We start from the raw sequence: 24,729 nt of genomic DNA on the forward strand, positions 1-24,729 counted from the left end.
ACTGATGTTCAATTAATAATCATAGATCGTAGATAGTGTGTTTCCTTCAATTATTTTAAAATCAAGTAATGCACCCTTCATCCAAAAATCTCTCGCTTGTAATATGTGAACATATTTACTTGTACAAAACTTGTCAGTGAACTATGAGGGCAAAAAAATAATTATTATATAAATATAATTAAATATAATTTTATTAATAAATAAAATAATCGTTCATTAATCGTAATCGGGTTAAAATGTTCAATTAATCGAGATTTTGATTCTAAGCCAATTTGCCCAGCCCTATATGTTATTTTTATTTACCCGCCACGGTGGCCGGTGGGTGAAGCGAGTTTACCCGCCACAACACAAAATCACCCGCATTTGGCTGGTGGCGGGTGCTAATTTCCATCCCTGTCTTCAAGTTTCAGTTTGTATACATGACGCTAGTTTTTCTTAAATTATACAGTGAAATGTTCATGAAGTGACCCTCAGAGCAGTTGTAGAGATCATTTATGTACTCCTATTGTGGCGACAGAGGCTAAATGTCACACACTTCAGTATGTATGTAGTAAACTTAAACCATGTGTCTGCGCCATTCATTCAAACAGAAACTAGCAGAACATGCAGGATTCATATTTAAATAGTCTTTTTGTGTCTTAATATTCACAGACACTGGTCCATATCAAGTCTACTTACCTACTTTTGATTTATTCATCCAAAATTTGGCAAATTCCATAACATTCCGTGTTATACAGAAAATCACATTTTTATGACTGGGTTCCGTGATTCCGTCCATGTTTTCTGCATTGTGAAAAACATTGAGTCTTAGTTTGGAATGATATGAAGCAGTGTTGTTTTTGACAACCATCTTAGATTTAGTCTTAGTCTTTTGGACTAAAATGCTTCTTAGTTTTAGTCAAATTTTAGTCACTTCTATATGTGATAGTTTTAGTCCAATTTTAGTCGACGAAAAGTCAAAAAGGTTTTAGTCTAGTTTTAGTCTAAAAAAAGGGGAAAAAGTAGTCTTTTAACAAATTAATGTACGTCAGTAAGTATTTTGCTGTTGGGTAGTGTCACTTATAAGTTCTGAAAATAGCAGATCTATAGTTCAACACAATGTGAGCTTCCGGATCGACTATTTTCACCAATAATTACAATAATGAAGGAATGTTTTAGAACATAAAAGACAAACAAGGATGGAATGCTAAAACGGCTTGCCATACTAGTATAGCAAAGAGTATTTAATGCTAAAATGGCTTGCCATAGCGGCAGATACTTTTTAAGTTTTAATTGGCATGCACAATAAGCAGAAATGTCATGCATTTTAAATGTCTGATGGACCACCCACTAACATTTTCGTCTATTCTCGTCTCGTCAACGAAAACTCACACACGTCTCGTCATGTTTTAGTCATCAACGAGCCGTTTTTATCTCGTCATCTTCTCGTTATCGTCATGAAAAAAAGTGGCGTCATCGAAATGATTTCGTCATCGTTGACGAAAACAACACTGATATGAAGGTGAGTAAGTAATGACAGAATTTAAATTTTTGGGTGAACTTTTCCCAGAAAGCATCTGTTAAGAAAGTTTGCTTTTTCAAACTCCTGAAACAAACTCCAAACAGACTTCATTTTGGCCTTATTTTGTTTGAAATGAAATCACACCAGTTTGTTAATTTTACTTTAAGTATATCAGGGTCTTTAAACTACATAGGCAGCTAACTGTGTGTTTTGGAACGGAGCCACTATTATTATTTGTTTTCCACAGGTGGATATACTGCACTTCTTAAGTCTTTGCATCATTGATTTGTGTCCGTGTGCATTCATTAGCCGAAGTGAGGAGCAGGAACGCTGCGTTCAATTCATCTTCAGTACATTTTAATCCATTGAATAGCCACTACAGGATAGCTAGATTGATGGATGAGTAGAACACTTTATTTTTGTTGCTCAGCACAATTGTGCTTTTACTTTAGGAGAGATCCTGCCACAAGTAAAAGTGCTTTGTTGGACAATTCTCAAATTACACTTCAAACACATGAGTTACAAAAACCATTTGCAGTTCTTGTCCTGAAGGTGCTTAGAAAATGACTCTGACTTTGACAGATAGGAATGTGTACACTCTGTTTTGACAGGTCAGTTTGAAATCAAGTGAGATTAAATTCTCATTGGTTACAGGAAATTCAGAGTTAACTAGGTAACTAATACATGGTTTATAAGAACGCAAATGCAAACATACACGCAGAAGATGTTTGGATATTCACGAAGATGCTTTGATATTTGTTTTGACAGATTCTAAGAAGGAAACCCTCTTTACTGTGTATTGCATGTCATATTTGTGTCTTGAATGAGAAGATTAATATATGAAAGTATCTTGTAAAGTTTGGTTTTTTAATTCTTTCCAGAGCTTATCAGGTCCCTCCCTTCTTTCATTCGCCCTCTTTCCCTCTTTCCCTCTTTCTCTCTCTCTCTCTCTCCCTCTTTCTCTCTCTCTCTCTCTCTGTGGGCAGATAGGAGAAACACTGCCATATAAGGTGGTGTGATAGTGGCCTTGTCCATTTTTACTCGGGAACAGCAGCTGTTTCTCTCGCCCCCTCAGTCAAAACAACCAGGAAACCTTTTTCCAATACTTTCTAAGAGTTACAGAAATCCTGCCCTCTGTGACACTTTCTTTCTTCTGCCTATTGTTGACCAGGAAATCTTGTCAGCGTGGTAAAATCACTGTTACGCACAGGTTCTCGTGCAACAGCAATATAATGAAATGCATACTAGGGCTGTCACTAACGATTATTTTGGTAATCGAGTAATCTGTTGATTATTCTGACGATTAATCGAGTAATCGGATAATTATAAGAGGACGCCAACGGATTGATGATTGTTTTTATACTTTACTGCGCTATCTAATCCTTGTTTAATAATGACTAACTAACATTTAAGTCAATTGTCCACTTAATCTTTAATATTTGGCCATTTCTTTACAATAGAAATTCTACAGCCACTAAGTTCTTGAATATGTGGACATCAAAATGTGTAAACTCTAGAGCCCGACCGATAAAGGTTTTTGAAGGCCGATACCGATACAACGATATCATTTTTTCAAAACCGATCCGATACCGATACCAGGCCGATATCAGTGGGGGTATTTTACCTTCAAAACTAAAGAATGTATACAATTCACTTTGTCATTAAGACTTATTTGTTTTAGGCAAAGAAAGAAATACCAAATCTGCTTGCACATTGTTGGATAAAAAAAGGGGGGAAAAGAGATACATGAGTGCAATCAAATTCATAAATTCATATTAAGATTAATGTTTTAAAAATAACATTTTGAAAACAGAAATATTTAAATAACTGAACAGATCTGCCAACAGATGGCGGCAAGACACTGATTTAATTACTGAATCATTTCATTCATTTGATTCGTTTGAACGGGTGGTTCATTCAGGAATAAAGCAAGTGACTCTCTGTTTGAATGGGAAATTGAATCATTTCACTAGAATCGTTTAAAAGCGCACGTTCATTCATAAATGAAACACCGCTGTGTTTGAGTGGAGATGCGCAGCGGCTCAGTTGTGACTTGTTTCAGACTACTTTTGATGACGAAATAGAGCAAAATCAGGCAATAGTGTTATAGTCAGACAATGCAAGTTATTTAATAATAACTTCTTACTTATTTAACTGCTGTATTAAACAATATTTCATTTACAAAGTTTTTACAAAGAAAGTATTAAAAGCTAGACAAAAAACAAAAAGGCCAAATGTGCTCTCGGTGTAATCAACGGTGCTCTTTGGATATTTAGAGGTACATATCAAACTAAGACGATGAAGTACTCCAAGGCACTCGTGAAGTAAAAAGCCTTTAATTCAATGGGCTAAATCTTTTAAAAAGTTAAAAGATTTAGCCCATTGAATTAAAGGCTTTTTACTTCACGAGTGCCTTGGAGTACTTCATCTTCAAAGTATTAAAAGCTGTCACTCGGTTCGCGAAGTCCTCGTGTTCTTTTGCGCGATGCTTCTGAAGACGCTTGATTAAATTTGTGGTGTTGTAATTCGAAACACTACTTCCACCTCTTGAAACTTTGGCTTTGCAAATATTACAATTTGCATTGCTACTAGCTGCTGTATCAAAAGTAAAATATTTCCAAATCAGGGACATGTTTACCGCGCTGAGGTAGACTTTGCATGTAAAAGGTTCCCGCTGAACTCGCCTGTCACACTCACGTCACATGTGGTTGTGTAAGCAGCGCAACATATTTTAAATGTATTTTATTTTTAAGGCAATGTTTTAAAATAATTGTGTTCTTGTATGAATTATTATAGTTTTTACAGTAGACTATTATTTCTTGCTATTTATTTAATCAAACTCTGGTAACGGTATCGAATTTGGATCGGTCACGCATCACCGATATCCGATCCATTCAAAAAGCTTGAATCGGCGTCGATACCGATCCAGAGTATCGGATCGATGCAACCCTAATACCGATACAAATATTTGTTGGTTTTAAAATCCGATATTCCGATATATCGGCCGATATTTTATTTTATTTTCAGAAACGTGCAACAAAACATTAACGGATTTCCCTAACATTAGTTATTTGTAGTTATTTATGAGTTTTAACTAACATAATATGATAATGCATTTTAAAAAGAAACTTGTTTCTTTTATTGTCACAACAGAACAGAGGAACATCAAAATATATTAAAGTTCTGATAAATGTATAAAAATACAAACTTAAGATATGAAACGTAAAGTCCTTTGAACAAAAACACAAAAACAACAACAACCAAATCAAAGTTTTAAAAGACTTGGTAAGCTTCATAAATATAACTTTGAATAGGACTGGAGACAAAGTCTGTTAAGTTCTGATAAATAACAACAACAGCAAAATATAAATTGCTAACAGTATATGAGGTAGTGTACTGAATCAGTCAATCCTCAATAGCTCCAGTCCAGCAGAGGCAGGTTTTAGTACAAGAATAGTACTAAATAAATAAAAGAATAATGCACTTTTTAAATTCTTTTTAAATTCTTTCCACCAAGCTACATCAAACCATTTTCAATCATCAGTTGCTGCCTGCCTTCTAAAACCTACTATTTAGCGATCTAAATCCATTATGTGACTCGTTAATGCTGCGGCTGAACGACAGTCTGCAACGCACACTTGGCGTCATTGGATTTCACACACGTGTAAAAGAAAAGCTAACTTTTATGCACAAGCTACGTTTGATACTTTTTCTCTATGTCTAAATGTTCACTTCTCGCAAGTCTAACTTACATTTTACAATCCAGGGACTGTAACTAGAGATATGCTAGTTATAAATACAGTAATCATTACTTTATTTAGGCAGAATAAGTTCGTTGTGGTTTCCAAGCTCATTAATGTTAACGTTAGCGGTCTTCCACTGATAGTGGCATTAGCTAGCTTTGTGGTTAGCTAGTCTATGATGAACCATAATTTAGCAATGGATAATGTCGTACTGCAAATTGTAAAACATACATTTTCAATATAACCAAGGAGAGATGATACGTCTCATTGCTATAACTGTCATGCTATTAAAGAAATACTTCAGTCTCATTGTCAAAAGTGAAAAGCACAGTCAGTTAACTACACTGTAACAACGTAATGTAATTACTAGCTAATTCCGCTTCACTCTCGGCTTATTTAACAGCAGCAAAACTGGACATGATAGTCACAAATTTTGTCATGCTTATTTGAGTTAAGAGAACTGATGGGGATGTTATTTTAATTGTTATTCAAGCAATGTATGTCTCGTGACCAACTCACCATGAACAACTTCACCGATGATCTCACTCGCGGATAACTGGCTCTCTCTGCCCGACTCTGGCTGAATCAGCAGGTTGCAGGATGTGTGGCGCGTTATACACAAGTGTTGCCAACAGGGACGGTGTAGAGTGCCCTCTGGTGGACAAACTATACAACGCCAACACTCATGACATGGTTAAAGGGTGTTTCATCCGTTTTTATTTTATTTTTGAAATATTCAATTATCGGCCATTATAAATGCCGATACCGATAGTTTGGAAAATGCCTAATATCGGCCTGCCCATAAATCGGTCGGGCTCTAGTAAACTCAAAGTAAGGGTTTAAACTTTCATTTTGAAATTGTGTTGAACAGTAAGCATATTGAGAAAGATCATGATCTTGTAGGTTTATAAATGTTTTACCTTACAAATCTGATGAAATGGTGCAAGTTGCATTCTCAGATGAATATTATAATAAACTCAAACTCACAACAAAGTGCAGAGATGAAGTTTGAGACGCTCCACACATGTAAATGATAACAGTTTGTGTAGCAGCATTTACTGTGAATGGAGGCGCTCTGACACGCGCATATATTAAACCTGCATCACGTATACTTATTTATTGAATTGTAACGTTTGTGAATTTTTAGTAGCATTATGCTTTATTATGATTTTTAAATGGGTTTAATATGTGGAAAGCGCTTTTTTTTAATTTTTATAATTGAGTACTCGAATCAAGGAATTGTTGCAGCCCTAAAAACAACTGTCCAGAAGTTGTTGTTTTTTGGGTTGGTGCCCACCACAGATGCATTTCTTTGATCAAAACTACAGTAAAACACCTTTTCAATGCAAAAAATATTGAAAGGGGAATCAACTCTTTCAAAAGTTGATTTCGCCTCTTTGTGTGTGAAAACAGAGTATCGACTCGTGCTCTCTTTTGCCTCGTCTTGTGCTGGAAATCACCTGAATGTGTAAATTGGCAAGACAAAACCCATAAAAATTATATATTTTCACTCTGTGATGATTAAATTTAGTAATTAATCTGTAAATCACATGTGTGTCAAACACACGTGGTGCCTGGTCCGTATGGATCAAAGATCAGATACGGTCTGTTTAACCCCTAGAATAAATTGATTTGTGACCCTGGACCACTAAACCAGTAATACGGGCCCATTTTTTTTTTAAAATTAAGATTTATACATATTTATACAAGCTGATTTAATAAGCTTTCCATTAATGTATGGTTTGTAGGATAGGACAATATTTGGCCAAGATACAACTATTTGAACACATGGAATCTGTGCAAAAAAAAGTTTTGATATATTTATGGTAGGAATTTTACACAACATCTTAATGAAACATGATCTTTAAAAAAAGATAATGTATTGTTGGCTATTGCTACAAATATACCCGTGCTACTTGAGACTGTCACATTTTGATTTAAAATCTTTGAGGTTTTGATTTTTGTGTTGATAGTTTTGAGAAATGTGTTGTAGCTTTCAGGAAATGACTCTTAGCAAGTGTGAACAGTTGTCAAATTCTGATGCTAGTGACACACCAATGTATCTGCCAGACCAATTAAACAGCACAGTGTTTTGTTTGAGATTATCAGCATTGATTGAAAACTGCTTGGTGGATTTACAGAAGTGCTAGTTCCCTTTTTGACTGTTCCAAAATCTGTCAGCATCTTTGTCAATGGATAATAACCCTGTCTGATCAAATGTTTGTAGTTAATGTTGAGTAAATATTGTGCAACATTTTGCATTTAATTTCAGCATGTCCCATTTGTCATCATAAAAGTTTATTACGTATAAACATTGATGTTATATCAGCCATCTGCCACACTTGTCTCTGGATACTGGCATCGGCATCAGTTCAGTTGAAGTGTTTGGTTTCCTAAACTGCTCTTAAATAAATACAACAAGCTGTGTGATGTGAGAAAGGATTACGGAATAAAGAATAATTAACCAGGTTGCCACATTTGGATTGGGGCATGTTGTCACTTGCTTTACATGTTGTGATGTCTCTTGTCCTTTTTTTCAGAAATGTTAAATTTTCTATATTCCATTTTTTTTTTAGATTATCACTTTGTTTATATTAACCACATATTTTAGCGAGAATAAAAAAAAAAACTACTCTGTTGTTTAGACTTCAGATTGTGTTACTGACTAATGCGTTTTTCAAATTGCCAAATATCAGTCTGCTAATCAGCATGTTATCAGTATACAGCTAATTGTTACACACAGGGGAGTTAATAAACTGAGAGGTTGTCAGTTACATGAGGGTTAAAGTGTGAGAAGGAGGAGTGTGAGAGCGAGAGGATGTCTGCGGGTTTAACTGAAGCGTGGATAATCATTGGTCATTATTGCAGTTAGTGTTGGAGGTTGTGTGTGTGTAGGTGGGAGTGACTCACAGTTTGTGTGTGTGTGTGTGTGTGTGTGTGCGTGTGCGCGTGTGTGTGTGTGGTAATGTTAAATTGTTGAGATGCAGTATTTTTAACTCCCACTCATGTTTCAGTGTTTTCATTCGCCTTTTGCATTAACATGATTTTCATGCATGTTTCATAACAACGATGTTGTTGTTTTTTTCATTAATGTGCGAGTCTGTAACTCAGAATTATAAATCATAACAATACATGTGATCACAGTCTGTCATAAGTCACTTCTTCTTTTTTTTGTTTTGTCATTTTGTCTGTAGTTTGTATCTGTAGATTGACAGTTTTTGATCTGTTTTGATCTCCCAATGTAATGAAAATCTTAGAGGACTTGTCAGGAGAAAAAATTAATCTGATTTATTATTTTATTTTATTCAGTCTGTGGAGGCTGAATGTCAAGTTTTCAAGTTTAACCGTTTGCATAGTTTAAGGTTAAGTGTTAAACTTGTCTCAGGTTAATGTGCAAAATGGCACATATTAGTGGCTCAAAAATTACACCCTTTCTAGTTAAACTTTAAACAAAGCAGAGGCAAACGTTGCAACTCTGTGTGTCTGCTGGGCTGAATATGGAGCTGCAGGTTTAAGCTAAAGGTCCTATGTGTGTGTTTGTACAGGTGGGTTACATGTGTGTTCACGGCCTGTCCAGTAACGGTGGCCCCTTATATTTTTGGGCTTTTCAGCATACCTCACACCATCTTTGTTTTAAATGTTTACTTTGGTGTGTTTTGGTATGTTCTGTTTCATGTCTCTGATGGCTGTATAGAAGCAGGGGCCACAGGAAGAAATGATGTCATCTCTAAACTGCACCATGACACTACAGCAGTTTCACTGGAGCCTCTGGTGGCAGGTGTCATTTCCTGCCTACAGTATGTGTGCTTTGAGATAGACAGTGTGTTTTTTCCTTAAATAGAAGTTTTATATTTGAAGAGTTCTGTGCTGGGAAATGTGGTGATGATATGGTGAAATGTAACGGGCACACACAAGAGTTCAGTCAAATGTCAGCTCTAGTCCCATGATGCCATGCAGTGTTTCCTACAGAATTCAGCTTTTACTGAATTAACAGATTTAACTGATTCATAAATTCATTTAAAGGGAACCCTTTGTTTTAAGACTTGTATGGCTTAATGTAACAAATGATGTCTCTTACCAAAATATGTAGCTGAAAACCCATGAAAGACTTCACTATTTAAAAAATCCACATTGTTTGAAACATATTTTGGACTATCAATGACGTGAAATATCTGCGCTCAGTGAGCTACTGCTGCTACCTGCTGCTATTTTCACCGCAACACAACTTGAGAAATGAAATACTGATAGAATGCCACATTGTGCGGCTTTTGGTTGTAATATTCAGTAGAAGGGCAACAAGAGAAGTGACCTAAGTGTTCTGCTTTTATAGTGATAAAAACATAGTAGCAAACAATGAGAAGATGACTGTGGACGAATAAAACTTCCTTACAAATGAATGAGCTTACGAATGGCAGAGACAAGAAATGCTAGATGCCATCCTGGCAGGATGTAACAGGACTCTAGACTAACTTTTTGCACTGGTTGCACAAAAGTTGCACCCCACATTTTTGACCGCGTTGCATTTAACACAAGTTACAAGTCCACTATTCTTTTTTTTTTTTTTTTTTTTTTTTTTAAATCACTGGCCATAATAGGCAATATTGACTAGAGTAACTAATAATCTGGTCAACATAAAGTTCTTTATTTGAAGCACAATTCTACAAGACTGAAAAAGTGTTGGTGCTTGGCTCGTACTCAATCGTATGTGACTCATTATCTAATGCTGTCTTTGGACCAGGGCTTGGCATAACCTGGGAGGTTGATGGCTCCGTGTCAGAGCATTGGTTATGATTTTTGGACAGATCAGGTCTTAACTTAACATTCTTATCGAAAAAGTTGTCGATTGTTCTATTCATCTTCTCTCATCATCCGTGACTACATCAACTCTGTTCTGGGCCTAGGCTACTACTCACCTCTATCTGTCTGACTGCAGCACATGCATTTTCAACACACACGTACAAGAATATCTGGACCACGGCCAATCAAAGTGGGGGGGTCCGCCCTTCACTATCTCTGATTGGTTTAGACCACGATATGGGCCTAATGTATGTCTGTTGAACCACAGTCGCTTTTTTTTTTTTGGCCTTGAACGGCCAGTGCGACCTCAGATTTTTTTTTAGTCGCACCATTGACAAATTAGGTCGAAATTAGGTCTAGAGCCCTGTGTAAACATGCTGATGCTTGTCATGAAGGAGAAGGAGTTTATCAGCATGGATTTCACTCAATGTCTGGAGCATTTAGACTCCTGGGGAAAATCAATGGTACAGCATTTGGTTTAAGCCTATGCTTACTTCCATTGCCACCTGTAAGCTCTTTCAGTAGCTGTGGTCATCGTATCAGTATTTTATTTTCAGAGTTGTGTATTCTGATTTGTGTTGCGGTGGGCAAAAATAACAACAGGTAGCATCAGTACAGTAGCTTACAGAACGCAACCATTTCACATCATTATGGCACCCCCCGTAGTCCAAAATATGCATATAATGATGTGGAGTTTTTATTTTTTATTTTTTTAATAACGTAAATCTTTCATGGGTTTTCTACTACATATTTCAGTAAGAGACATCATTTACATCATAATAAGCCATGCATGTCATAATACTCTGTTCCCTTTGAAGAACTGTCTCTTAGATTGGCTTATGTTTTCTTTTGCAAACAATAACCTTTTTTTTAAAATACATTATTGGTCCCACTTTGTTTTAGGTGTTTTAACTACTATATACTAGGTAAAAAAAAGTACTTGGGTTGTATTGCATATCGCTTTTGCTGCTGGGACACAGGTGAAGGTTAAGGTTTTATGCTATGGTAAGGTTTAAAGGAAAAGTTCACTTCCAGAACTGAAATTAACAGATAATTTACCCACCCCCTTGTCATCCAAGATGTTCATATCTTTCTTTCCTCAGTCGTAAAGAAATTATGTTTCTTGAGGAAAACATTTGAGGAACATTCTCCATATAGCGGACTTCTATGGTGCCCTTGAGTTTGAACTTCCAAAATGCAGTTTAAATGCAGCTTCAAAGGTCCCTAAACAATCCCAGCCAAGGAATAAGGGTCTTATCTAGCAAATTGATTAGTTATTTTAAAAATAACTTATAATTTAATAGCATAAAACCTTAACCTTCACCTGTGTCCCAGCAGCAAAAGCGATATGCAATACAACCCAAGTACTTTTTTTAACCTAGTATATAGTAGTTAAAACACCTAAAACAAAGTGGGAAATTCTGGGAAGATGTTCATTTGGCTATAGGCAGAATTTTGGGTTATGATGTATCCAAGTCTTGTACATTATTATATCTTGGTGTCATTACGGAAAATGTTGTGTTGAAAGATGATAGATACATATTGAAAATTATGTTAGTAGCCTGTAAAAAGGCAATCACAAGAAAATGGTACAAGACAGACCCACCGTCACAGGAAGATTGGTTGAAGGTTATGGACGAAATACATATTATGGAACAACTGACTTATAAAATAAGGACTCAAGAGGATCAATACTGCCGGAAGTGGGAGAAATGGACTGAATACATAAAAACGACAGGACAAGGACCAGATTGTCATTGAAAATGATCAAACTGTAGATGCATGGTGATCCAACTTGTTCTTTTTTACATTTTATTTTTAATTTTATTTTATTTTTATTTGTTTGTATTGTTGTTGTATAATGTTTAAGCAATGCTAAAGAAAAACAATAAAGAAATTGTCAAAAAAAAAACAAAGTGGGACCCATAATGCATTTAAAAAAAAAAGGTTATTGTTTGCAAAAGAAAACATAAGCCAATCTAAGAGACAGTTCTTCAAAGGGAACAGAGTATTATGACATGCATGGCTTTTTAACCTCAAATGCTTGTCTTGTCTAGCTCTGCGATGCGCATGCGTACTCTGTGTACTCAGGTTCAATAGGTTAGAGTAGGTCAAAAATCTATTTTTCTCCTTCAATTTCAAAATCATCAGACCTTTTTTTTTTTTTTTTTTTTTTTTTTTTTTTTTAAGGGCATTTGACCTTTGCACATTCACTTTGTAAATACTGGGTCGGTACTTCTGCATCGATGTAGAATGGTTAGGCTTAATAGGTAGGTTTTAATTACATGCAGGTGTTTGTATGTAATAAGTACAATGTAAAAGCTTGTTTTAGCATGTTTGTTAAATAATTTAAATGTTTAACAAAGTAGTTAAAGACACTTAATGCAAAGTAGGTTCAAATATTTCTTTAATACATTTATAATAATTATAATAGTTATAAATTATCTATTATTATAAAATATTTTTTTTAAATAACTTATTTTTAAATAACTAGCATCTAGTCTTTGTAATCCCATTATATTTAAAGGGAAAGTTCACCCAAAAATGGAAATTCTGTCATTAATTACTCACCTTCATGTCGTTCCAAATCCGTGAGACCTTCGTTCATCTTTGGAACACAAATTAAGATATTTCTTTATGAAATCTGAGAGCTTTCCTGTCCTGCATAGACATCAATGCAACTGCTACGTTCAAGGCCCAGAAACGCAGTAATGACATTGTTAAATAAGTCCATGTGACACCAGTGGTCAACCTTAATTTTACAAAGCTACAAGAATACTTGGTGTGCAAAGAAAACAAAAATAATGTCTAGATTCAATTTCTTCTCTTCAATGTCAGTCATTCGTTCTGACATAGAACCCAGATGCGCTGAGGCTTGTTTACAAACAGAGGAATGCACATGTATGCGTCATGGTACTTTTGTGAATCACATGCATCAGAGACTGACACAGAAGTTATTTTTGTTTTCTTTGTGCACAAAAAGTGTTCTTGTAGCTTAATAACATTACAGTTCAACCACTGATGTCACATGGACTATTTTATCAATGTCCTTACTACCTTTCTGGGCCTTGAACGTGTCAGTTGGGTTGCTGTCTATGCAGGCTCAAAAAGCTCATCAAAAATACCTTAATTTGTGTTCCGAAGATGAACAAAGATCTTACAGGTTTAGAACAACATGAGGATGAGTAATTAACGACAGAATTATCATTTTTGGGTAAACTATACTTTTAATTTAAAAAAATAAAAAGCTATATAATATATCACCCTGTCCTGCTCTAGAGTGAAGTGAGAAAAAACAGATGCACTTGTAAAGAAAGTTGAGTGAAGATTATGCAGTAAAGAGTAGAGAACTTTTGTCAGTTGTGAAAAAGCGAGAGGAGGGGGAGAGGTGTGGCTGCTGGACATTCCGAATGCTTTTCCGGTAAGGGTTTCCAGCGAGACCATGCCTGGTATGTCGGTCACAACAGACCTGGTCTTGCTTCAAAGTGCTTTACAAGCGCACCAGTGCTGTAACTGCTAAACCATCACCTCAGTCTGCATGTGCAGGAACAAATCTATGGGCCTGGTGGTCTCAATGTCTGCTTAATTGTTTTAAATGCATTTCCGTTCATTATACGCAAGCATTCCCTCAGGACAGGACATCATCCAGATGCCCAAAAAAGGTGAAGTGTGCTTTGGGTAACACAGGCTGTAATAAAAAAAGAAAAAAATGAAGATAAATGACTTGTCAGATCAGGTTTCAGCAACAGAAGTGGATGTTCTTTTATTATCTACTGACTGTAAAGCCTTGCTGATTTATCAATCTTAATTTCTTCAGGCTGGAAGTTCTGCCTAGCCATTTAACTTCCTGTCCTTGAAATATGCCTGTAGCTCATTCCACTCAGGGTTTAAATAAAAGAGTTACCACTCAGCAGTTGTTTTTTTCCCAGATAAATAAACATTTTCGAAACAGTAACCAGATGGGATTGGTTTTCTAAATTGTTGGATTGTTTAGCTACAATTATTTACATAAAATGCATCTTATGTAGTTTTTTTATTGTCTGGATGTGGGTTTGACAAAAGTTCATTTGCATGTATCCAGAGTGATTTATATTATAATAACATTGTTTAGAATTAATGGCATTTCTAAGCAATTTAGCCTATATGATCTGAGTTTTTTCATTTATTTATTTTTTACATTAAATGGGATGGCAGCAGCACTTGATACGATATGAGAGTGCATTAGGTACCAAACTTATGACAGATGTCAACATAAGTGAGAAGCATTGTAAAAATGAATGCAATTAGAAATTACAAAAGAACAGTAGATCATTTGATTCTCAAAATATTTTGTAAATGTTATGCAAGAAAAACAGGGATGCATGTATGAATGCTATTTGCAAGGAGACTGTTATTTTAATGTTTTACTCACAGTGTTTGTGTTTTTGTTTCAGGACTCCATGAATGCCCTGGTTTTAGATTTGGACTTTCCAGCCTTGCGCAAAAATAAGAACATCGAGACCTTCTTGAACAGATGTGAGTATCTGCTTTTAAGAGGACTTGTTTTTCTCTGATTGTTGTTCTGTTATTCTGTGGGTAAAGGAAATACTTAATGGTGGCATCAGGTTTTACAATGAGGCTGCTTCCTGCTACAACATCAACAGCGTTTATTTAAATTGAATTGTTTTGAGTGGCTCTTTCTAATTTGGGCCCCTCACTTTACAACACTGAAGCTCATCACATGAATAATCAACTGTCAACACAAACCGTGAAAACTGCATTTTTGTGTGTTTGGTATGAAGAAATAACTCGCAGGTGATGTCATGGAGGATTTTAATGCACTTCCAGTGCAGGTCATGGCAGGACACTTGTGGCTTTAATTTTAACTCTTACACACAAGTTTCAAATGTGATTCATAACTGCATCAATTGTGTATTAATAATGTAATACTAAAAAAAAGTCACATTTATGAATATCTACAGGCATTAAGGTACTGTAGAATTGTGCACACACACTCTCATAAACTAAAGAAGTTTTGGCTTAGTAAGTATTAGAGTAAGTAGGTATGGTAATACCAGGTACTGTAAGATTATCTCCAGTCTTCCTGCCTATTGCCCAATACCTTAGGATAGGCTTCAGCATCCTTGTGCCAGTTCATTAGACAAGCAGTTTGGACAATGGATGGATGGATTCTGCCATATATCATATTTTTCATATTTAGATCATGTAGTATTCACTTTGTTTTCATAAGTTACCATTGAGATTTGTTTAAATTCATTAGCCAGTACTATGGCTGTGTGAACGCATCTGTGCCTGTGTTTTCTATTCATGCGCTATTAAACTTTTGATTAATTATCACATTCTGTGCCGATTTTGTTCCTGATTCTGCCTGTTGTCATGGAGACTAGTAGGGCTGTATGGACATTATAATGTTTGGTTTGGAAGAGAGAGTGTGACTCAACAGTCCTCTCATCCAGACTGTGAACTCTCTGCACTGGCCTTTGATAATAGTCATTGCTGATGTTGATGTCGCACTAAACATGCTTAATGTTTTGATGAATAACTACTCAACTTTACAGTAGACACTGAAGTTTAATGTGTTTTTTGTGAGGAATCTATTTATCGATATAGATTAGGGATGCACCGAAATGAAAATTCTTAGCCGAAACGTAAAACCGAAAAAGAGGAAACCAAGGCCGAAAACCGAAACACAGAAAGAATTATGCCAATTATTAGTACCATTGCATTTATGGCTATGACTGTGTACTAATTTTACTAAAATCAAGGTATTGCAATTGCATAAATTAATATTAAAGTTTCAAAGAATAAATCAATTATATTAATTTAAACAATTATTATCAATCAAGTATTATATTACTTAAATAACATATACATATATTTTACTGCCTTTGTTTAAATTGTTAATTTTTATAACACGTTATCTTGTCGATCCATCAGTTCACATTTACAACTCTACGTCTTTCTCTTCCAGCAGGAGGCGCTATCAGAATGGTAAACAAAGCAGCGCAGCAAATGACTTTGAAACGTGCAGCGCTCATATTTATTCAATGGATAGCCTTTTGAAGTTTCATCAAATTAAGAGCTTTATTTAAGTCTTTCAAAAAACAACCCTTACACAATAGTAGGGGACTAAATTAATATCAGCATATGAAGTATAATCGCCTCTTATTGTCTCTGAGAGAATGCACGTCAGATGCTGAAAGCACTGTCAGTTTTTACTTTCACTTTAACATATTGCGCAGTTTTCACGTTGCTTGTGTGATATCCATTGGCTCACTTCCACAGTTTAAAACATAAATATTTATAAAAATACAGTATATAGAAAAGACATATCTTTAAAATATTGTGACGTAACACCAACGTAAAGCCATTGTTTTTCACTCACTGAAAGCCACATCTGTCTCGATCTCTGCTCTCATCACTGGCTGCACGCATGACTGCAGACACACCCCCTCTTGAAATTTCGGCATTACAAGTTTTGCAAATCGCTATCCGTGGGTCTTTCTCAGATATACTGAAATACGTCCACACCGCAGAAGTGTTGCTTCAGACAAGCACGTGCAGGCTGCGGTTTCTGTTTGCGTCAACATACTGTTTCGGCCGTGTTGTTTCGGTGATAAAAGTCTTTCGGACGAAAACCAAAAATGCTCTTTTGGGCCATTTTCGGCCGAAAATTTTCGGTGGCTGAATATTCGGTGCATCCCTGATATAGATAGATAGATAGATATAGATAAATAGGTAGATTAAAGTTGTGTTTTGGGCCATTATGCTTTGACACAGTATCTGTCAAACGAACTAAAACTGAAGCACAATATGGCTTAATCCCTTCATCAAATGTGTTTTCGATTCGTGTTTCAAAGCGAAGCGCACACTTTGTTCAGACTATCAGCTTGTGATCCTGTGTTTTCCGTGCCTCAGAACGGCTCTGTTCACAGTAAATGCAGTGAAGTCATTTATTGCATGTGTGGAGTTTTCCATCAAAATAAAAGCTCTACTGTCGTTTCCGTCAAAATAAAAGCTTAAAAGTGCAGTATGAATTGCTGACAGCCAGCGGTTTAAATGGGTAACGTTACTGCAGTCTAAATTCTAAAATATGTCTTTCAAGTGTAGAAATTAGGAAAGAAGTATTATAATTTCTCTACTGTAGTATAAAGCAAAAATTATAAGCCTATGAAATATTCATTTTTATTTATTGTACAGTGCAATTGTTTTACAATATGTGGCTATTACTGTCATAGGTCTAACAATCACATAAAATTGTTGTTGTTGTTGTTATTATTATTATTATTATTATTATTATTATTATTATTATTATCATCATTATATTCTAATTTGTTCGGCTTCCTAAAACACCAGTGCGTGTATATAATTTAGACTGAGACAGTATACCACAACTAAAAAGAGGGTTGAGTCCTCTTTAAAGTTCAGGTACAAGTCAATTATCTGACTTAAGTTTTCTTAGTTAAGAACATGGGTTGGAGTTCTTAATTTTGAACTCTCAAAGTGCATTAGATAAAACAATTTAGCTTTAAAATGTACAAAATTGTAATTTTTTTCCAAGTGTTCATTTGTCTTTTTTTTTTTATAAATATCGCAATAAATATTGTATTGTGGACTTCATATTGAGATTAGGGCTGGGCGATATGACAGTATATATCGTTACCGCAGAATGAAATGTGTACCATAAAAGAATTTTTTATTCCGTATACCGCGAAATGTAAATAAGTGGGCGTGGCCAACTCACGTGCAGAAGCCCCAAACTTGGCAGAGACCTGGGCCCTGGCCACGAGATTGTTGCTATATCTTTTTAGACTGATCAGACTTACAGTTTATTTATTATTAAATTTTTTCACATGAAAAATTTCCTATAGACTTGCATTGGCTGAGAAAAAATGCCCCCTCTAAAGGAGCAATTCCACTCCACTCAAGAGCGGTGACCTCTTACCTACTTTCACTTTTGCTTCAGCGCCTACATTCTGTGTACGTACTCACAAAACTAATTTGCACGCATTATACCGCCCTTAAAAATGATAATATTCCAGCGATTTCATTCCATCCACCCATAAGAACACACCAAGAGCTAAATTCAGCTGTTTGTGAGCTGTTTTATTCTAAACCAAAAGTAGATCCTTCATCGCGTACATTCTGTGTACGTGCCCACAAAACTACATCATTTGCACGAATTTGACTGCCTTTAAAATGTAAATATTCCAGCGATTTCAGTCCATCACATCAGAACACATCAACAGCTACATTCAGGTGTTTGCTAGCTGCTTTATGTAACACTTAAAGCCTCTTGTCGGCTTTCATGAGAACGTGAGCTGACGGCTGCGCTCTGGAATGCTGTGAATGTTACTGTGGTTCATAATGCTAATGTTGTCCACAAGAGGGGGCCACAGGATAACAGATCTCAATTCAAAGACTTTTTTTTTTTTTTACACAGTGTTTCATTTAGAAGCCAGATCTCCGACACACAAGTGCTCTGGCTCTTTTGCCCCAAGGCTGCCCGGGTTGGCTCTCCAAGCCAACAGCTTCTAGTTTATTATATAAAGCCCTTTTGTATATTTTCTGGAATAACTACCTATATAAAAAACTATATCGTGAAAGATCTCGTTACCGTGAAATAAAATTTTGGTCATACTGCCCAGCCCTAATTGAGATATTATCGTATCATGAGATTTTGATATTGTTACATCCCTAATAGATAGATACGGATATATAGGTATGTGTGTGTTTGTGTCTATGTGTTTAGATGGTTCCATTGTCCCCACCAAAAAGTAACAATAATAACATTGATAACATTAGATTTATGCAGATTTATGCAAAAATTTACTCAAAGATATTTAAAAACACTTCAGTTAATTGGCCAATAGACCTTAGTCAGGTTAGATGTCATATTTAATTTAACACGAATGAAAATGAGGCACAGAGGGATAGACTTACAGTCTTTACAGTGGTGACTGTATAAAGGTCCTAAATCATGTAATTTTCACAGCTCACAACAAAATGGAGTCTGTTTTATGGCTTCTGAAATCTGAAATTTTTTTTGGAAAGACGTTTTGTCAGCTGAAAAATCGTTATGTTGTTAAACAATAGTACAGTCCTTTGAGCGCATATACTTCTATCACTCACAGCCTCTTATTAATTAATTCCTGTCAAAAATTAAAAATAGTGCCAAGCTCATAAGGGGCTATTATGGATAAAAACTGGCCAATTAATAATTGCCATTCTATAAAAGTCAGTCATAACTATTTACAGACCTGACAGGTTACCAGAAAACAAATTCCAGTTTTTCATGACATGAGCAAGGAAATGTGATTTTGATATGTTGTGTGTACAGATGAGAAGGTTATGGGCCATATGAGGGAGCTCCAGATGAAGCCAGATGATTTTGAACGAGTGAAGGTGATCGGTAGAGGGGCATTTGGAGAAGTCCAGCTGGTAAGGAAACCGTGTTTGTGAAGGAGAATTTCAGGATGCATTTAAACATATGTGTTGACTGCTAAGAAAATGTACAAACCTTTCCCATTGCTGCTTTCTGTCATGTTTGGTGTGATATACCTTTGGCTAGTTTATCACTAAATTTAGTGCATTGCCAAGAACTTCATTTGGACAACTTTAAGGCGATTTTCTCAGTATCTATATTTTTTTGCACCCTCAGGTTCAAGCTTTCAATGGAAAGCTTATTTTTTCAGCTTTCAGATGATCTATAAAATATTAATTTAAAAAAAAGAACCTTATGACTGGTTTTGTGGTGCAGGGTCACATATAAGTCACACATACACTGTTAAATCAATCTGTAATATCAATAGGACATTATATGTTCCTTAATGCATCTCATTTTGACAGTACTTTGTTAACTCAGAATGAGATTAATTGCAATGTTTAAATGTAATAGCCACACTAACTAAATGTAATGTGTCTGTATGGATATGTTAAGTGTGTGCACTTGTACCAAATGCTGCAAGCAGTTCTGTTTTGTTCCTGTTGACTGGGACCTTATGTAATTGTGTATTTACATGTCAAGTGTATAAAAGAAAGAAAAAGCGTGTGTAGTTTTGTATTGTGTCGTCACTCGGGGTGTGGGTTTGTGATAGTCAGGGGAGAGATGCAGTGGGATGCGTCTGGACAAGCCTGCAGACACAAACAACATGATTACCCAGTATTCTCCTCTGTCAGTTGTCTGACAGGGGCTGTGTGGGTGCCTAAAGCACAACAACAGAGGGTGCTTTAAAATATGGCTCGTCTGAGTCGGAAGTCAAAACAGCCTCTCACAGAATGTTTATTGGTTTTATTTTTAAATCGTTCAAGGGGTGAAGCACAAGGACTGTTAGAAATTGAAAATGCAGTTAAATAATGCAAGTTTAATGTTCTCGCAGAAGGTCTGTGATGTAGATTTGTGATGATCTGGTTGTGTGTTTGTGTAGGTTAGGCATAAGGCCTCTCAGAAGGTGTACGCAATGAAGGTGCTCAGCAAATTTGAAATGATCAAACGCTCAGATTCTGCGTTCTTTTGGGAGGAACGTGACATCATGGCGTTTGCTGACAGCCCATGGGTCGTACAGGTAAGATGCGCTGAAAATCTTGCAAATCTGCAATGTGGAAAATGTGGACAGAATCGCAGAATCCAGTAGTAAAAAACATGATTTTACAGAATTTGAAAGTTTGGATGTATTAATCAAAAGTAGGTCCTTACACTCCAATCAAACCACGAAATGGATTGGTATTTGTAAATATTAAGCCCCAAAAAGACTTTTTAAATATTAATCCTGCATTAGTTCTGCGCGTCTCTGTGTTAATGAATGGCGCAGATGTTTTGGTTACTACTGGTACTAAAGTGCGCAAGACGCTTGTGTTGATTTCAGCGTCTGTCATCTCACTATATGAAGACATAAATACATGATTAACATCTCAGAAGTGCTCTGAGAATGCTATATTAGCATTCTGCCATTTCATTTTAGTAAAACTAGCGTCATATCATGTACACACAGTAATTTAAAGGTATTCATGTTAACCAGTCAAAATAAAAGTTTGGTTTAACTCGAAGACATTGTGGCAGAAACACATTACCATTGTTTAGCAGAATGTATGTAATACTACTACTAATATTGTATGATTTTTCAATGAAAAAAAAAATGGAATTTGGGAAAAAAGTAAAACAGAATTTTGAAAAAAAATAAAATAAAATGGATTTTATAGGACCCTAATTAAATATCACATGACTATCCAGTATGCAAACCATCATTCATAAATTTACGGTCAGTAAGATTTTTATTTAAATAAATTAATGCTTTAATTCAACAAGTATGCATTAAATTGATTAAAAGAATCATTATTACAAAGAATTTAAAAATATCATGCTTCTTGAGCACCAAACCAGCATATTAGAATGCTGAAGAGCTTTGCCATCACAGGAATAAATTACATTTTAAAAATATAAATGTAGAAAATAATTACAATTGTAACCATATTTCTCAGTATTACAGTTTTTACTGTATTTTTAATAAAAAGTAATAATAAAAAAATGTATATTTTTACTGATTAATTTTATAGATCTTACAATCATATTTCTTAAAATGAAAACAAAAAAGTATTATTTGTGAGTTGGTCAGATCAACTTTCTGCATTTTAAATTCTAGATTTTAAGCTAAAACTACTTTGCATGAATCTATTTTTTTATTAATTAGCTAAATAGCTGGCTGCACCAATTAAAATGATAAAATTTGAATTGGTTAATTGGACCATAAATATATTCTGGGTATGTTTGAGCACAATCATACACACGCATAAATAAGTAAATAAATTAATACTAATTCTCTCTTTCCCTTTTTTCCCTCAATTCTTTTTCGTCTTTCCCTCAGCTGTGCTGTGCGTTCCAGGATGACCGTTCTCTCTACATGGTAATGGAGTACATGCCAGGAGGAGATCTTGTAAATCTCACCAGTACGTATGACGTTCCAGAAAAGTGGGCAAAGTTTTACACTGCTGAGGTTGTGTTGGCTCTGGACGCCATCCACTCCATGGGCTTTATTCACCGAGACGTCAAACCAGACAACATGCTGCTGGACCGCTACGGACACCTAAAACTTGCAGACTTTGGGACCTGCATGAAAATGGATGGGGTAAGGGGAAAACTGGTTATTGCAGTAGTTCATTTCAGTCTCTCAGCTGTTCAGATTTTGGCCAAGCATTTTCACCCTGAGTGCAGGGATTTTCAGCCCACCCTTGGATGTAATTGCATGACAAATATCTTGAACACATGCCAGTTCTTGTTCAAACTCCAATGACCAAAGAAAAGCTCAGCCTTCCTATCATTCCTTTATGGCTGTATGAGGAAGACCTCAGGTGGGTTCAAAAGACATAGGGTCATACTGAGGCTAAGGAGCTGTTGCATTTTAAAAATGCTTGTTTTATCTTTATTGAAGATTAAATGTGGCCAGATCAACTTTTTCCCCATTTGTACAAATAGCTTGGTTGTGTTTGATGAACTGACATAACATTGTGATCCTATCCTGTATGTTTTCTGCTTTATCTTTATCATATGTGGTAATTATAGAGCAACAGCTGTAAAATATAGGCTGTATAGGTCTGAGGTACTTAAATGTTATGGGCTTGGTGGAATCAAGAGAAAAAGTCATAGCCATAAAAACAATAAATCTAACAATCAAACAACAATCTAAAATGACAGATATATCAATGTATTTCTATTTATTCGACAACAATCACCGCTGGGAAGGTAGATATCAGATATTCCCTGTGTTTTCAGGGGCATTGAACTCAAGAGGAGATAGGCCTAGAATAGAAGGTTATGAAATGCATCAAATGTTACATAACAGATACCAATATTTGAAGTTCACAACAGAGACATAGTTTTTGCCCCACACTTGACACATCTGGGGCATTTTTGTCACTTTCATTGCCAGTTTTCCCCTCAAGTTCTGGTTAAAGTCTGACCCTGGCATTCAGTACCTCAATCCAGCCGCAAAAAAAAAAAATAGGCTGGACATATGGTTTAGTGATATTATAGTGCCATCTAGAGTAGAGATACAGAACTACACACTGAGAAAAATGTACATATGAGTATGTGTGCTAAAAACAGATTGATACTTACAGAAATTCTACTTATTAGAAGTTCTCTCAGATTTATGGTAAATTTTTGTAAATTGTATATATTGCCATGTATAATTTCTAGATCTAGACTTAAAAATCCCATCAATTGACTCATTGATTGATTGATTGATTATAGACGGGGATGGTTCATTGTGACACTGCGGTCGGAACTCCTGATTACATTTCTCCAGAGGTTCTCAAGTCTCAGGGAGGGGACGGATACTACGGACGCGAGTGTGACTGGTGGTCAGTGGGAGTATTTATCTACGAGATGCTGGTTGGTGAGTTGGGAATATGAATGTGTGTGTTTGTCTAAATTGTGGTATTTGTGGTATTGGTTTATTAAATAATATAAATGTTTGTGTGTGCAGGTGACACACCATTTTATGCCGATTCTTTGGTGGGGACCTACAGTAAGATTATGGACCATAAGAACTCTCTTAACTTCCCTGATGACGTTGAGATCTCTCAAGAAGCCAAAAACATCATCTGTGCCTTCCTAACAGACAGGTGAGCTTTAGATGCACAGATTTCTGTTCCATATTGCTAGGGTTCATGCCTGTCTGATAATGTTTTCTGTGTTTGTGGATGCTTGCATTTGGTAGGGAGGTTCGGCTGGGCCGAAATGGTGTAGAAGAAATTAAAAGACATCCTTTCTTTAAAAATGACCAGTGGACCTTCAGCACCATTAGAGAGAGTGAGTAAATCACATCACACCTCATTACGTCATTACTTAATATAGTGGTGGCCAAAATTATTAGAACACGTTAGCTAAAAATTTGTTTTAAGTCAGTTATTTTTATATTTTGCTGTAATGTGTCAGTAGGAAATATCAGTTCACTTTTCCAAACATTTATTTTGCAATAAATTGTAAGAATCCAGTGAGATTTTTGTTTGAATAAGGAGTTTGACAACAGCCAGTGCTCTACAGAGAGATCTGATCTCATCATCATCCAGTCTGTCTGGAATTACATGAAGAAACAGTTCAAATTAAAAGTAAACAAATTGAAAATAGAAAACAAGAAAAAATTCAAAAGTTCTAAAACTGAAGTAACTTTTCCAATGTTACCTAACTAAAAGCAAAGCAAGCATATGAGCTGGACATGAACTTTTCCGAGCAATGTTATCTTTATCTCTGCTATCTTAGTTCCCTTTATATCCACATTTATAAACACACACAGTGATCTGTCTTTGTCCATTCTCTCTCCAGCTGCAGCACCTGTGGTTCCAGAGCTGAGCAGTGACATAGACACGAGTAATTTCGATGAGATAGAGGAGGATAAAGGAGAAGTGGAGACCTTTCCCACACCCAAAGCCTTCGTTGGCAATCAGCTGCCCTTCGTGGGGTTCACCTATTTTAAAGAAGACCAGTAAGAGATTTCTTTTTTTGTCACTTTTGTACAATAAACTATTCCTTGGTACAGTGTAGGGTCTGCACTTGATGTCCTGAAGCTAAACTAGTTGATAACTACTGTCAAAGATTAACTGATGTTTTTGTGTAGGTTGTTGAATGGTGTTAACTGTTCAGCTATGAAAAAAGATCACCTAGCATCCAAGACAGAGGTATGGCACAGAGAC

General features: G+C 35.8%; 1 protein-coding gene across 1 annotated transcript in view; it reads left to right on the top strand.

Annotated features, from left to right (window-relative positions):
• The window catches only part of LOC141325263 (rho-associated protein kinase 2-like), a 60,933-nt gene that overhangs the window by 17,860 nt on the left and 18,344 nt on the right, over positions 1 to 24,729 (top strand). Inside the window, exons 2-10 of the mRNA XM_073833831.1 lie at positions 14,475 to 14,556; positions 19,382 to 19,482; positions 20,469 to 20,606; positions 21,903 to 22,163; positions 23,288 to 23,432; positions 23,523 to 23,661; positions 23,757 to 23,848; positions 24,362 to 24,521; positions 24,654 to 24,714. Coding sequence (XP_073689932.1) covers positions 14,475 to 14,556; positions 19,382 to 19,482; positions 20,469 to 20,606; positions 21,903 to 22,163; positions 23,288 to 23,432; positions 23,523 to 23,661; positions 23,757 to 23,848; positions 24,362 to 24,521; positions 24,654 to 24,714 — 1,179 coding nt within the window. The remainder of the gene's footprint in view (positions 1 to 14,474; positions 14,557 to 19,381; positions 19,483 to 20,468; positions 20,607 to 21,902; positions 22,164 to 23,287; positions 23,433 to 23,522; positions 23,662 to 23,756; positions 23,849 to 24,361; positions 24,522 to 24,653; positions 24,715 to 24,729) is intronic.

This window comes from Garra rufa, chromosome 2 (genome assembly GCF_049309525.1).
Source record: "Garra rufa chromosome 2, GarRuf1.0, whole genome shotgun sequence".
Classification (NCBI taxonomy): domain Eukaryota; kingdom Metazoa; phylum Chordata; class Actinopteri; order Cypriniformes; family Cyprinidae; genus Garra; species Garra rufa.